This window comes from Balaenoptera musculus, chromosome 4 (genome assembly GCF_009873245.2).
Source record: "Balaenoptera musculus isolate JJ_BM4_2016_0621 chromosome 4, mBalMus1.pri.v3, whole genome shotgun sequence".
NCBI classification, from domain to species: domain Eukaryota; kingdom Metazoa; phylum Chordata; class Mammalia; order Artiodactyla; family Balaenopteridae; genus Balaenoptera; species Balaenoptera musculus.
Genome location: NC_045788.1, coordinates 136,597,704 through 136,613,544, shown reverse-complemented (window position 1 = coordinate 136,613,544; position 15,841 = coordinate 136,597,704). Strand labels below are relative to the sequence as shown.

The 15,841-nt window shown below is 44.9% G+C and overlaps 1 protein-coding gene across 1 annotated transcript; it reads right to left on the bottom strand.

Annotated features, from left to right (window-relative positions):
- Window positions 1-2,174: 2,174 nt before the first annotated feature.
- Window positions 2,175-12,554, bottom strand: RIPPLY3 (ripply transcriptional repressor 3). The gene is made up of 4 exons (XM_036849556.1): window positions 12,444-12,554; window positions 11,538-11,604; window positions 6,811-6,878; window positions 2,175-3,268 (listed from the first exon to the last, which is right to left on the bottom strand). Exons 1-4 carry the CDS (start codon window positions 12,545-12,547, stop codon window positions 2,959-2,961), a joined length of 549 nt encoding a protein of 182 aa, XP_036705451.1. The 5' UTR covers window positions 12,548-12,554; the 3' UTR covers window positions 2,175-2,958.
- Window positions 12,555-15,841: the final 3,287 nt, after the last annotated feature.

Genomic DNA, 15,841 nt, shown 5'->3' with positions numbered 1-15,841 from the left:
TTTAAGTTTGGAAAAAGGTACTTTAAACAATAAATGAAACAATACAATTAAACAATAAAAACATTTTTTAAAGAAAAACAAAAAAATTTTTTTGCTCAAATGTGAATTTTACTCAGTTAATAATATGCAAATAAACTTATTGATCAATCCCTTTCCTTTAAGTTCACTGTGATGTGTCCCATGGATGACATCTCCTACTGTCCAAGTCATGGACACCTGGATGAAGAACAAATAACTTCCCTCCTTCCTTTCTTTCTTTCTTTCTTTCTTTCTTTCTTTCTTTCTTTCTTTCTTTCTTTCTTTCTGTTTCTTCCTTTCTTTCTCTTTCTTTCTTTCTGTTTCTTTCTTCCTTCCTTTCCTTCCTTCTTTCTTTCTCTTTCTTTCTTTCTGTTTCTTCCTTTCTTTCTCTTTCTTTCTTTCTGTTTCTTCCTTTCTTTCTCTTTCGTTGAACTACAGTGATTTACAATGTGTTATTTTCAGGTGTACAGCAAATGATTATATATATATATATTTATATATATATATATATACATACATACATTCTTTTTCAGATTCTTTTCCCTTATAGGTTATTACAAAATATTGAATAGAGTTCCCTGACCCATACAGTAGGTCCTTGTTGGTTATCTATTTTATACATAGTAGGGTGAATATGTTAATCCCAACCTCCTAATTTATCTCTCCGCCTTTACTCATTTGGTAACCATAAGTTTGGTTTTTTGGGTGGTTTTTTTGTTTTTTTTTATTTTGGCTGCATTGGGTCTGCGTTGCTGTGAGCAGGCTTTCTCTAGTTGTGGCGAGCAGGGGCTACTCTTTGTTGTGGTGCGCGGGCTTCTCACTGCAGTGGCTTCTCTTGTTGCAGAGCACAGGCTCTAGGTAGTCGGGCTCAGTAGTTGTGGCGCACGGGCTTAGTTGCTCCGCGGCATGTGGGATCTTCCCAGACCAGGGCTCAAACCTGTGTCCCCTGCACTGGCAGGCGGATTCTTAACCACTGCGCCACCAGGGAAGTCCCCATAAGTTTGTTTTCTACATATGAAAAATTTTTTAAAGAAAAAAATGTTAAAAGAAAATACTCTAAAAAGATTTTTTAAGGGGCTTCCCTGGTGGTGCAGCGGTTAAGAATCTGCCTGCCAATGCAAGGGACACAGGTTCGGGCCCTGGCCCGGGAAGATCCCACGTGCCGCGGAGCAACTAAGCTCGTGCGCCACAACTACTGAGCCTGTGCTCTAGGGCCCATGAGCCACAACTACTGAAGCCCACGTGCCACAACTACTGAAGCCCACACGCCTAGAGCCCGTGCTCCACAAGAGAAGCCACTGCAATGAGAAGCCCACACACCACAACGAAGAGTAGCCCCTGCTCGCCGCAACTAGAGAAAGCCCGTGTGCAGCAACAAAGACCCAACACAGCCAAAAATAAATAATAAATAAATTTATTTTTTTAAATAAATAAATAAATAAATAAATAAATATTTTATAAAATATATTGATATCAGCTACCTTTGGACAGAGAAAGGGGAAGACAGGAGAGGGCTACTTTGCAATACATATCAATACTTTTCTATAATGTTTGGGTTGTTGGAATATTTGCATGTATTACTCCTATTTTTTATTTTATTTTATTTTCTGGCCACGGTGCACAGCTTGTGGGATCTTAGTTCCCCAACCAGGGATTGAACCCATGCCCTTGGCAGTGAAAGTGCTGACTCCTAACCACTGGACTGCCAGGGAATTCCCTCCTATTTTTTTAAAAATATTTATTTATTTATTTTTGGCTCTGCCAGGTCTTAGTTGCGGCACGCAGGATCTTTTGTTGCAGTGCTTGGGCTCAGTAGTTGTGGCTCCTGGGCTTAGTTGCCCCAGGGCATGTGGGACTGTAGTTCCCTGACCAAGGATCCAACCTGGGCCCCCTGCATTGGAAGGCAGATTCTTAACCACTGGACCACCAGGGAAGTCCCCCTCCTATTTTTTAATATTAATGGATTTTTCGGGGCATTGAGCTTATAGGCCATTTTGCTTTCATTTTTATACTTTTTCTGCATTCTTAAAAAAACACAAATATAAAGAGTTAAATATAGAAAAATCCTGACAAACTTTTAAAAACTTTAAAGGAGGCACTAATTGAATCTAAAATGTCAAACAAAAAGATGATTATCAAACGATTTTGTCTCTCAAAATATTTATTTCAAGTAGAAACTGGGAAGACAACAACATGCAAAATATGAAGTAAAAAACCTTGACAAATACACTCATTTGGTCATCAAAATATAAAAAGCTGAAAATAATATTACATTTGGTACTTTGATTGAAAACAGTGTTACTCTAGTCAAGTAATAAGCCCAAAGCAGTCCCCAGCTAAGAGTTAAAGCTCGTCTCTCTATTCATACACACAGTGCTTAGACAAGCATCATATATGTTTTTATCCAGAATGGTTCCCCATCCCAGATCCTTATCTTTTTATTTTTGTTACTTTTATGGAAATTATTCAGTATGTTTGTGTGTTTTTTATAAATAAACTTTTTTTTCAGAATGTCACTAAGCAACCACATCAACCTCGGACAATACCTGAATCATTTTTACAAAAGTGGAAATAGCCAAATAAAGGGTCTCAGGTTAAGTGAGAGGCGTGGGTGGGTTATTAATCGATATGGAATAATTTGTCGTTTGATCAGCACAGTGACATTGCTGAACGTGCTTTGAAAGTTGGCCCCGCCTGATAACAACCCGTGTGGATGCAAACCTCTTGGACCTAGAATCCTTTCTCAAAGGTACAAATGAGGCACAGAGAATCACTAGGAGAAGGATGAGTAAAAGCTGAGTCCTTGCCACGAGTGGGGTGCTGGCCAGAGAAAGTCAAATCCTTGTACACCCAGTTGAAACTCAAAGTGTCCTGGTGCGGCTGTCCCCAAGGGTTGTCCCCAGGGCGCATGTGAGGTGGGTCTGGTGCAGGAGAGACAGACTACTTGGATGTGGAGCACCCAGCATCCTCTGGAGAGCCAGGGTAGGGGAGCGGACCCTTACCACCGAGGCCACCGCAGCCTCCAGGGTGCCATCCTGGGTTTGTCAGCTGGTCTCTGCCCTTTCCTCCTGGGCCGTCTTGCGCCTCCTGGCACTGAAGGTCGGAGGGCTGGACTTCTTGGTCCTGCTCCTCATCTGAATTGGACTCATCGTTGTAGAAGTGAATGGTGGCTTGCACGGGGAAGCTGGCCAGCACCTTCTCCCCGGAACTTTGCAGATACTCTTGACGCTTAGAAATGGGTAAATAAAGTCTAATATTTAAGAAACAAATACACCATTAATCAACCTGAAAACAGTCTTAAACTGCATCTAGAGGATCCTATTCCCTAGAAGCAGCTAACTCCCAAACTTCCTTCCTGATTTTGCCTTCACTGTGCACAGTGGGGTTTTTTTTTTAAGTCACCAGAACGCAAAACTGTGGGCAGATGGGGGACCTGGTAGTGAACCCCACACTAGGTCAGAAGTGAGCTGTAATCTGGGTGAGCAAATCAATTTAGACCAACACAGGGAGAAGGGTGTGCTTCCACAAAGGTAAAAGGATAGTAAAACATTGAGTTCCAAGGTTAAGAGGCTCTCTCTGATCAAACAAAGGACCTGATTCACCCTGGATAATATATGTCCTATTCAGGGGATGCCTCACTCCCCCCTGACCCCCCCAAGCAGAGGGAATGTCATGACTTTGGAGGAAACTTGACCCTGAAACCCTGGTCTAGAGAAGTGGCTAATCTTTCTGAAGGTTGCCATAGTAAACGTCGCCTGTAGGGGTGCATCCCTCACTTTGGCAGAATAGAAAATGGCAACCCTGGCAATTTTTCTAGAAGAGAGAGAGGGAGAGGGAGAAAGAGAGAACGGGGGCGGGGGGAGGGAAGGGAAGGAAAGAAGGAAGAAAAGGAATATATAGAATTTGGAACCTCTAAATCCAGGTTTTGTGAATTTAGGATTCCAGTTATACATGTAAAGTATTTTAAATGTCCAACTGTCCCCATAATCTCTTCTTATAGCTTTGACTTACTAATTGTTTGCATTTTCCCCTGTGGTCTTATAAAGGAACTGAGAGGGATTATCAATCGATCATTGATTGTTTGCAAAACTGATTTCCATTCTCCCCTTTTTGGATGGAGGAGAAAAGGGAGAGAGAAAACACCTTACTATAAATAATGTAGGGCAATTTTTAACTTTCTAGGATTTCCAATAGATGATGGTTCTCAACCCCCAGGGGACATTCAGCAATGTTTGGAGTCAACTTTAGTTGTCCCAACTGAAGGGCAGCTACTGTCATTTAGTGTGTGGAAGCCAGGGGTGCTGCTAAACACCCCACAATGCCCAGGACAGCCCCGCAGCAAAGAATCATCCACTCCAGTCAACTATATTTCAATTTTTAAAAATTAGCCAGTCCAAAGCATCAGTAGTGCCGAGACTGAGAAACTCTGCAACAGAGAGAATGCACATCTATGTAAATCTAGGACAGCATAGTTTAGTGGTTGGCCATGTTAAAAATTAGGTGTCATGCTGAAGTATTTACAAGTGAGTGTGTAGGATGTCTGGGATTTGCTTTAAAATATTCTAACAACAACAACAAATCTTTGGGAGAGATGACAAACGTGATCAGATCCTGAGAACACTGATAATTATTGAGGCTGGTGACACACATGGGGGTTCACTATACCATTCTCCCCATTTTTGTGTATAAAAAGATAAAATTTTGTAATAAAGATAAAGTTGTGTATTCAGCCCGCAATGCACAGTTACACAGATGCAGATCACACATCACCAGTCACTGCATTTTCAATGAATCAAAAGTCGGGGCACAGCAGAGTCTGTGAGGCAGGCCCAGGGGCAGGTGTGCAGGTGAAGGCTCATGGGGCATGAAGGAGGGGGTGGCTCCCAACCCCAGCCCACATTGGGGTCCCCTGGGAAGCCTGTAAAAATACAGATACCTGCGCTTTTCCCCAGCACCCCCAGGGGAATCGCCCCGCCCCACCTCCCACCTGTATTTGTAAAGCTTCCCCAGTGATTTCATGAGGATTGAAGACCACTGATGTGAAACACTAGGAAAACTTCCTTTTTCCAAACATCACTCTTTGAGATCAGTTTGAGGGGCTCTAATTTTCATCTCTGGCCGTTAGTATCCTTGAGTTTTATTAAAGCTTCTAGTCTTCCAGGACAACCAGGGGAAAAATACTCTGATGAGAGGTGACAGCGTAGGCTAGGTTTATTTTGGTGAAGGAAATGACAGCTGGAAAGAGACAGGCTGAGAGAGATAGGAGAGAAACAGACATAGAGAAACAAATAAAAGTCCAGTGCATGAACCACTTGCCCAAAGTGGATGAAATGTAAGAGGGATATAGGGAATTCCCTGGTGGTCCAGTAGTTAGGATTCCGCACTTCCAGTGCAGGGGACACAAGTTCGATCCCTGGTCAGGGAACCGAGCGGCATGGCCAGAAAACAAACAAACAAAAAAGAGGGATACAGCAGTGAGGGTCCTGATCACGGCCAAGACCAGGACCATGAAAGAACTACTCAGAGGCCAGAGGATCCAACCGTGGTACAGTATCCATCAAGTCCCTCATTTACTTCACATCTACATTTAGGGAGTCTACTTGGCACTAGGCAGTACATTAACTTATATCCTGGGAGAAAAGTAGAAATATACCTACATATCTAAGTAAATAAGCTGATATGCATATACAATTCATATGCAATTAAATTTAACACGAGGCAAAAGATGGTATAAAAAAGAGGTATAAACAAGTATAAAGAAAAGAGGCCAATTCCAACTTGCAAATGAAACACTGAATGAATGAATAAATGAATAGATTCTAGAAATCCAACAAAATATCCTTGAAGTTCCTTGGGATAATCATAACTAAATAATGTTGGAGAATATACTGAATTATTTTCCTTTTTAATTAATTAATTAATTAATTAATTTTTGGCTGAGTTGGGTCTTTGTTTCTGTGCGAGGGCTTTCTCTAGTTGCGGCGAGAGGGGGCCACTCTTCATCGCGGTGCGTGGGCCTCTCACTATCGCGGCCTCTCTTGTTGCGGAGCACAGGCTCCAGACACGCAGGCTCAGTAGTTGTGGCTCACGGGCCCAGTTGCTCCGCGGCATGTGGGATCTTCCCAGACCAGGGCTCGAACCCGTGTCCCCTGCATTGGCAGGCAGATTCTCAACCACTGCGCCACCAGGGAAGCCCTATTTTCCATTTTTGGAAAATGTATACACTTGAAGACACTGAAGTGGATTAATGCTTATATTTAAAGGAAATAATATAGTCCGGCAGAGGGCGCCTTATGTGGAAGGCAGCCTTAATCGTTTTTTCAAGATTATTATGGACTGAAAAACATTATTCTGAAATGTCATAGATTTATCTTCAAAAATTATAAATTATCTTTAGCGGATAATTATACGCATGTGTACTTTTAAACTGTATTGTAATTCACACATTAATTTGCTCCACATAGGAACGCCTACACAGAGAATCATTACACTTTTTCAGGTCAACATTCTTTAAAAATTATTTTAGCTTGCTTTATGTTATTAACTAGTTAATTATTATGATTGCAAATGAGCTTATATTCTCTTTCTTAAAGGTATGAAGTGAGTGGATACTGGCCAAATAATTTATACACATAAGTATTTTGCTATGCTTGTATCAATTAATATAAAAACCATAAAATACACCCATTTTAAAATCATATCTTCTAAACCTTTAGAAATGTTACATAAAAATAAAAATAATAATTAAAAAAAAGGAAATAATACATTTCTTACAGTGAAGTCAGATATTACCTCACAGGATGCTGAAACCCAAAGGCCCCCTTCGATCCAAAGGTTTGTTGGTCACACCCAGGCTCAAGCTGTAAAGACAGACACATACAAACACAGACACAGTCAAGAAGCCTCTGAAAGCAGCATCCTGAAGTTTTTAAAAATAAAATCTAAGTAGCCTGCACTTGCATCAGTTCCAATTTTAGAGATAGTTTAAACACCTTAACAGTATTTGATAAGCTCCTCTTCCTCTTACTGTTGTCACGATATCCCAGGCACTGTGAGGGATCCCAAGGTGGAAAGACGAGTCAGACACAGTCCCCAAGTTCATGCATTTTAAATCTAATGAGGAAAGACACACATAGAGGCAAATAACTACACTACGAAGCACCGTACAGTAAGACGCTAACTATTCTAAGCAAGGAAGAGGATCAGGAAAGGGTTCATGGGCGCCTTGGCAGGGACATCAGTGGCACTTGGGTATGCAGTTCTAGGCCCATTCCTAGCGGAGCAGAGCATCAAATTCCGAGGGGCGGGAAAATAGAGAGCACAGCGTGGAAAGATGGAGCCCAGCGTGGAATGAATGAGAGACTGCATTGGTAAAAGGGCTCAACAGGAAGCTAAGTCCAGACACTGAACAACTTGAATACCCACTACTGAGTCTAAGTTTCATTCTGGAGACAGGATTCAAGACCATTACTGATTTTGAGCTGGGAATTCAACAATCAGATCTGTATTTTTTTTTTTTTTAATTTATTTTTGGCTGTGTTGGGTCTTCGTTTCTGTGAGGGCTTTCTCTAGTTGCGGCAAGCGGGGGCCACTCTTCATCACGGTGCGCGGGCCTCTCACTATCATGGCCTCTCTTGTTGCGGAGCACAGGCTCCAGACACGCAGGCTCAGTAGTTGTGGCTCACAGACCTAGTTGCTCCGTGGCATGTGGGATCTTCCCAGACCAGGGCTCAAACCTGTGTCCCCTGCGTTAGCAGGCAGATTCTCAACCACTGCGCCACCAGGGAAGCCCCCAGATCTGTATTTTAAGGATCATGGTGGCTGCTGGGAGCAGTGCATAGCATAGACTGGTGAGCTAAGGGCTTGGAGGCACCTGACAAGAGGTGATTTGAACTCAAGTAACACCAACCAGAAGGGAAAGGAAAGACAGATTCCAAGGACATTCGGTAGCATCCAGAAGGGCGGAGACCACTTGCTGGGGGCCCTGAATAGCCAAAGCAATCTTGAGAAAGAAGGAGAAGCTTGAGGCATTGCACTTCTTGATTTCAAACTATATTACAAAGCTATAGGAATCAAAACAGTATGGTATTGGCCTAAATACAGACACATAGATCAATGGAACAGAAGAGTGAGCCCAGAAATAAACTCATGCATATATATTGTCAATTAATTAATGACAAGGGAGACAAAAATATACAATGGGGAAAGGACAGTCTCTTCAAAAAATGGTCTTGAGAAAACTGAACAGCCACATGCAAAAGAATGAAACTGGGCCCCTATCTTACACCATACACAAAAAATAACTCAGACTGGATTAAAAATCTCAATGTAAGACCTCAAACCATAAGGCACCTTGACATTTTACCAGGCTTATTTTTATAATATGTTATGGTAAGCTAAGGGAAAGAATGAGGGTCTTTGGAACAAAATCTTTTCCATAATGAAGTTCACTCTTTGGGGTCTCCAAGAAATCACGTCTGTATTAAGCTCTGTTCATAATTATAAAGTATCTCTAACTGCTCAGACTCACTCTACCACCATAAGCAATCCTGGGCTGTCAGTGGCAATTTTACACCCTGTGATGGGAGAGGATATAATAGACAATGCAAGCCTTGGTGGATGCCTAAAGGCAGTGGTGGGTAGTACGGAGAAATAGCTTCCTTTAAGTGATTAATTCTAACCAGACTCTGGGAAACACATAGCACACTTTTATAAACTCTATAAACTTTACCGCACAAACATACACAGATTTTAAAACTTCACACCTCAAATATCCTGATGACTTAAACATCTAAATAATCACACTCCGATAATTCAGGGTAACAGAAATGTATACAAGGTACACACTGTGTCAAAGGGGTGTGTGACAGGGCTGAACAGCTACGAAACCAAAGTGCCACAGACAGCACCTTCCCTTTGCACCCAGAGAGGTGACAGCTTTCCTTGGGGGAGGGGGAGGGGGAGGGGCCTCAGGACACACTGACAGGGAGCTGTTGAAGAACATAACTGTGCTTTAGCTGAAGGACGTTAAACAAGAACACCCCGTCCAACAATGCATGAGCCCCACAGAAGCTCCTGACAGGGTCCCCGGGACAGTGAGAGGCCGCCGAGCATTGGGGGGGGGGGGGAGGTAGGGGGGTGATTGTTTAGCCACAGCGGGGCTCACACGTGATGTGTGTATCACATCACATTTTTATGGCATTTGTACCAAAACCTTCTGATTCTCTCAGAATACATGTTTCCGAGTGTCTCTACCAAGAAAAAAAAAAAAGGCAGGGGGTGGGGGTGGTTTGTGCGAAAGAAGAGATACAAGAGAGACTTTTGTGAGGATCTCTCTGTCCTCTCCATGCATGCCTCTGACTCTGGTAAAGCTACGATGCGGGGGGGGGAGGGGGGGAAGGGGGGGCCGGGTGGTGGTAGTGGGATGAATTGGGAGATTGGGATTGACACTTATACACTGATGTGTATAAAATGCATGACTAATAAGAACCTGCTGTATAAAAAAATTAAATTAAAAAAAAAAAAGCTACGATGCAGGAAGCCTGGAAGATGGAAGGACGAGCAGGAAAACACAGTCCCTGACATGCCCTAGAAATCGTCTCCCTTGCAGGCTTGGGCTGTCATTCATTTTTTCCCAGGCACGGGAGGGAGACAGCTCCCAAGTGGTGGTGCCAGGGGAACCAAATGAGCGAGGGTGACCCCACTGCTCAGGACACAGGGTCTTGAGACTTTCCCTCGAATTTAGATTGTATTCTAACTGTGATCTGCTCGCCTGCAATCGTGGTACAGGTCACTAGGCAGTAATCCCTCACCCCTCACCCACACCATTCCCGACCAATGACATTTCTCAAGAAATACACAACAGAGCTCAGGAGCCGAGGAGTTCTCCTGCTTTGTCGGCAGAGGGCGCTGCTGAGCAAGAAGCCGTCCCTCCCCGCGCCGGGCTGCCCTCCCCAGGGGAACCGAGCGCGATACTTCGGGTCTGCAGTCGTCCGCTGCTGACCGCTCTGCCCGGCAGATCGGGGTCTGCAAAGAGCTGGCCAGAGGGGGAGCCGGGCAGCGAGCTCTACAGCCCCCATGAACACCCACTCTCCACCCCGGCCCCCCAACAAATCCATGAACGCAACTGCTTGATCCGTTGTGCCTCGCTGATGATCAACAGAAAGTTGCCATAGCTTAACATTTTTCTGCGAGTAATCTTCATTTTTCTCACAAATGGCCTTCTCATAATAATGGGGGGGGGGAAAGACTACCTTACATTAGAAAGTGTGCTGTATTTTCATTCTTGAAAACGGAGAGGCTATACATACACTTCATTTAAAAGAAAATTGGATAATTTTTTCTCCCAAACACCTTTTAAATCTTATGTTTAAGAACTTAAGTTTGAATGCAAAAGAAGGAATTACTTCCCATTATTTAGATATTGTATGTAAGAAAAATTTGCGCTAAAAAATCATATTCCTCGTTAATTTAATATAATTTGATTTGCTTCACTCTTTAAATAATAGTAACCGAATTAAAACTCTCATTATTCAGACTAATTTAATAAAAGAGTCTAAATTTCAAAATGCATGAAAGGTCTGAACCTGAGTTTCTTATCATACTAAAAATAACTGCACAATGCCGCAGGTGTAACCTAATGGCCCTTCCCAGCCCAATTAACTCCAGCATTTTAAAAGTCATCAATTTATATTTTAAAATATAACAAAGGACAGGCAAATTCTATGAAAGTAAGTCATTACTCCAGTAAGTATAAAACAATTTAGTTACCAATGCAGGAGACAAAAGAATAGTGGTGGTGATTAATCTTCACGCACAAAGCCCTCAGCTGGAGTGTGTCTGCTCAGACAACATGACTTACCCGAGGAGTGCTTGCACACAGGGCCCAGAGAGCTTCAGAAAGGGCCAGGCGGCGGGTGGGGACTTTTAACCACACCTTCTGGGCACCCCAGACAGGGCTCTGCCCGTATTTGCTCTGTGGCACCAGCCCAGGGCTAATGGCACACTCAGCTTTTCTCTAAGGTGAGGGGGACCGAGACAGACTTCTCCTCTCTTCTACCAGCCGGTTAGCAGGAAAAAACCCAACATGGGGGAATTCCACTGGTGGCCCAGTGGTTAAGACTCGCCACTTTCACTGCCGTGGCCCGGGAGGGGTTCAGTCCCTGGTCAGGGAACTAAGATCCCTCAAGCCCCGAGGTGCGGCCAATAAATAAATAAAAGAAGAAGAAAAAACCCAACATGGAAGAAATCTCTTATAATGCCCTTGAAACAGTTCTGCCATAGTGGCTTTGCTTTTCAAGAAAGGAGAAGCAAGCAAGAGCCAATCTGTATATGAATGACTCAGATATGATCAACACCTAGCTGGCCAGGCTCCTACCCCCAGACCCCAAGGCACTTCTGCATTAGATGACCAAGGGAGGGACTGGCCAAGGAGGCCTTTCATGGTCCCTTTATTTTAGGGATGGTGCCACTTCCTGGCTGAACTGGTTGATACCTACAATGCCCACACTTAACCTTACCTGGCTTCCAGCTCTGGTGGGGTCAGCATCCTGGGGGGTCAGGATCCAAGGTCTCCATGGTGTTTGGCTGGAAGGACAGGGACCAAGAGTGAACCCCAGCATTTTCTGCTTTTAAAGTTAGATCATAAGAGTTAACATTCTTATAATTTCTAATGTCTGCCTAAGAGTCACTGGACACACCAGAATGTTCTCTCAAGTTCTCAGTCTGTGCCATTTGCGTTTTTTTTTCTCCTGCCACATTCCCAGTTCTCTGCCTTCACTGGGCTTTTTGAGAAATCCCAAATATGATACACATCATTATTTGAGGAATTTCTCTTCCCAGCCTGGCAGGATTCTTCCATTCAGACTCCCCGCGGTAGCTGGCTACTTTGTTGCTCATTAATTTCTGACTGCACAGAGATGAGTGTACAGAGTTTTACGATGCAAAAAGCGGGAATGTGTTCCTCCTCTCTGGCTGCCTGGCCACCCAGACCCTTCCACACCTCCCCTGCTAATTTGATTTTAACTTTACTACCTTAAAAAAGGCTGGTGCCCGGGGACAGCGAACGCTGAGCCCCACGCACAGGGCAAACAAAGAATGTCACCAAGAGTGTGACAGTCAACGTGACGCGACCCCCTGAAGGGTTCGCGGAGGGGCCCCCGAAGACTTCTCCGCTCCCAGCCCGGTGGGTTTCAGATCTAGAAACCGAAGGTTTGGCCCATTGCCGGGCACCTCCTGGGCCTCCGCACTTCAGAACTGTGCTCTGGAGCCGAGAAGATTCTGCGTCCCTGACTCTGGCTAAGGAACTTGCTCTGCGTCGCGTCGGGCTCCAGGGCTCCAGGTCTCCGCCCGGCTTCGGGGACTCAGCGCGGCCGGAGTATCCTGCCTGCGCTCCCCGCACCGACGCGCCGCGGGGACACCCTCACCTCTCGGGCCCGCGCGGCGGCGGTGGTCCCCGTGGACCGTCCCCGGGGCAGTGAGAGACGCGTCCCCGTGCCTCCCGGGCTCCGGCCGCTGCCTCGGGTCTCATGGTGCCCTCGGAGCCCGCGCCCCTCCAGCGGCGCCGGCGACCGGCCGCGCCTTTAACCGCTCGGGCGAGGGCGCTCACCTACCCGCGCTCTCGGCGCCAGGTTTAAAAACGGGGGCGGGGCGGGGAGGGGACACGGGAAACACGGAGAGGGTAGGGAGGGCACCGGAGAAGCTCCGGGAGGGGACAAGCAAAGCTCCAGGAGGGAGCGCCGCGGGGAGGAGGGGACGAGGTCAAGAAGGGGAATTGGGAAGCCCTGGTCAAGGGTGTGGAGGGAACAAAGGAAATCCAGGCATAATCGCCAGGGGCGGGGGCGAGGAAGCTCGGGGAGGGGACGGCGGGAAGTGACACAGAAAGCCTTGGAGAGGGGGCACAGGGGGCAGGGGTCTTGGGCGGTGGCGTCGGGCGCGCTCCCTCGCCCAGGGGCCTCCCGCGCCTGGTGCTGGAGAGGAGGGATCCCTGGCTTCTTCCCGCCCCTCTGGGGTCTCCGCGTCCCTCGGGTTTCTGATTCCTGCATCTAGGTCTCCAGATTTGCGGGAAATCTCACGTCCACGACTTTTAAAGCGGCCGCGGGGTTTCGGGGGCGGTTACTGAAGCCTGTGGACCCGCCCTGCCTGCGGTGCTGAACCGCGGGCACCCGGAAGCCCCGACCGCGATGCTCAAAGCGGCGGTGGGGCTGCAGCAACGCATCCAGGCGGTGGAAGGCGGCGGAGAGAGTTCTCCAGATGAGAGCACCCTTCCCAACGACGGAGGCCTTGGAAAAGGATGTGGCTTCCTCCGAGGGTGGATGCGATATTCCTCTGGTTAGCCCCGGGCCCGGCACAGAAAGCGCCTTGGATGAGCTGGGATGGCGCGCGTGCCCTGGGAATACCTGGCCGGGCTGCAGGGCTCGCGGGGGCGCAACTGTCGTGGTCCCCAGCGCTCGGGCAGGGTGGGAGGAGTGCTGTTTCATTAGTAGGGCCCGGCGGCAGAACCCTGAGGGCGGCCGGCCTGGACTCGGGCCCCTCGCTTAAGTACGATCTGCTGCTCAGTGCCCCACTAACGCCGCGTCTAAGAACGCGAGCTTACTTTATGTGACTTACGGTAATGGAATTAAAAAAAAAATTAACTTCAGACATTAAAATGTTTCCCCATTTTTTTCCCCTTTCAGAGCAACAAGTTATGGCTTCCCTGGTGGCGCAGTGGTTAAGAATCCGCCTACCAATGCAGGGGACACGAGTTCAAGCCCTGGCCCGGGAAGATCCCACATGCAGCAGAGCAACTAAGCCCGAGCGTGACAACTACTGAGCCTGCGCTCTAAAGCCCGCGGGCCACAACTACTGAGCCCGTGCGCCACAATTACCGAAACCCGTGAGCCTAGAACCCGAGCTCCGCAACAAGAGAAGCCATCGCAATGAGAAGCCCGTGCACTGCAATGAAAAGTAGCCCCCGCTCGCCACAACTAGAGAAAGCCCGCGCGCAGCAACGAAGACCCAACGCAGCCAAAAAAATAAATAAATAAAAAATTTTAAGTTGTGTAAAAAAAAAAAAGAGGGAGTGTGGGAGGGAGACGCAAGAGGGAGGAGATATGGAGATATATGTATATGTATAGCTGATTCAACTTTGTTATAAAGCAGAAACTAACACACAATTGTAAAGCAATTAGACTCCAATAAAGATGTTAAAAAAAAAAGAGCAACAGGTTATGACAATAATGAAACCTTATTAAAGGCGAAGGGAGGAATTAATTTAAAAACTTTAAAATTTCACAGTGATTTTAAAAGACACTGAGTATAAGGGCATGGGGGAGGGGAGGCAAAGAACATTAACAGACAACATTGCAACAATAAGATACCATATTTAATCTACCAACAGAGACAGGATTTTATAAAGGGACAATGGGCAACCGGTGTGGGTGCTTTCAAACGAGTCTTCAGGTAGCCTGCGGCAATGCAACCGGGGTACTTTCAGAAAAGTATGACAACCTACATCACATGCCTTAAAAATATTCACCTGTTTGGCCCAGTGATTCTACTTCTGTGTCTATATTAAAGATGTATTCAAGATGGGGATGAAGATGTATTTAATCACAGAAAGGTGTTCATTATAGTGTTTTTTATAATGTTGAAAAGTTGTCTCAAAATATGACAATGATTAAATAGATGATAGTGGAATATCATGCAGCTAATAAAAACATTTTCTGACTTGAACAGCATGGGAAAATACTTGTGATGTTAAAAGAACAAAATTGTATGAGTAGGACCCAACAGTATACGAAGGATACAAATGACAAGACAGATGTGCCCACTGAGTACTGGAATTACTAAGGATTTTAAACATTTTTTAAATGTTTTCTAAAATTTTCAACAATGAGCCTATATTACTTTTTTTGTGTGTGGTAAAATACACATAATATAAAATTTACCATTTTAAGCATTTTCAAATATAATTCAGTGGCACTAGGTAGACTCACATTGTTGTGCAACCATCACCACCATCCATCTCCAGAACTTTTTCATCAACCTGAACTGAAACTCTGTACCCATTAAACACTAACTTCCCATTCCTCCCTTTGCCAGCCCCTGGTAACCACCATTCTATTTTCTGTCTCTATGGCTTTGACTATTCCAGGCTTGTATAATAGGAATCATTTGTCCTTTTGTGGATCATGTATTAATTTTATAAGTTATACATTTAATCTTCACCCCAACCCTGCAAACAGGCATTATTCCCATTTTACAGATTAAGAAACAGGGGTTGAGAGAAATTAGATAACTAGTGCAAAGTCACCATCTGGTTAGAGAGCCAGTACTCTTGGTCCTGCTGGGTACATAGGCTTTGGAAACCAAATGCCAAAAAAATACATTTAAAGGTCAAAAAGGACTCAAGACAGCATCTGCACACAGTAGGTACTCAGTTATTATAATTTTTCTAATTGAAGTATAGTTGATTTACAATGTTGTGTTAGTCTCAGGTATACAGAAAAGTGATTCAGTTATACATATATATATTCTTTTTCAGATTCTTTTCCATCATAAGTTATTACAAGGTATGGAATATAGTTCCCTCTGCTATACTGTAGGTCCTTGTTTATCTATTTTATATACAGTAGTGTGTATCTTTTAATCTCAAACTACTAATTTATCCCCACCCCCACTCAGTTTTGTCTTTTTGCTTTGTTTTGTTTTTCTTTCTGCCAAACACATGTAAGACCACAATGGCCACAGCTGGAACAATTTGAACAGCAAAAGAAAACAGTATTAGGTTATAACCCAAAGTATACAATAAATATTATTGAGTTCATACTGATATCAATAA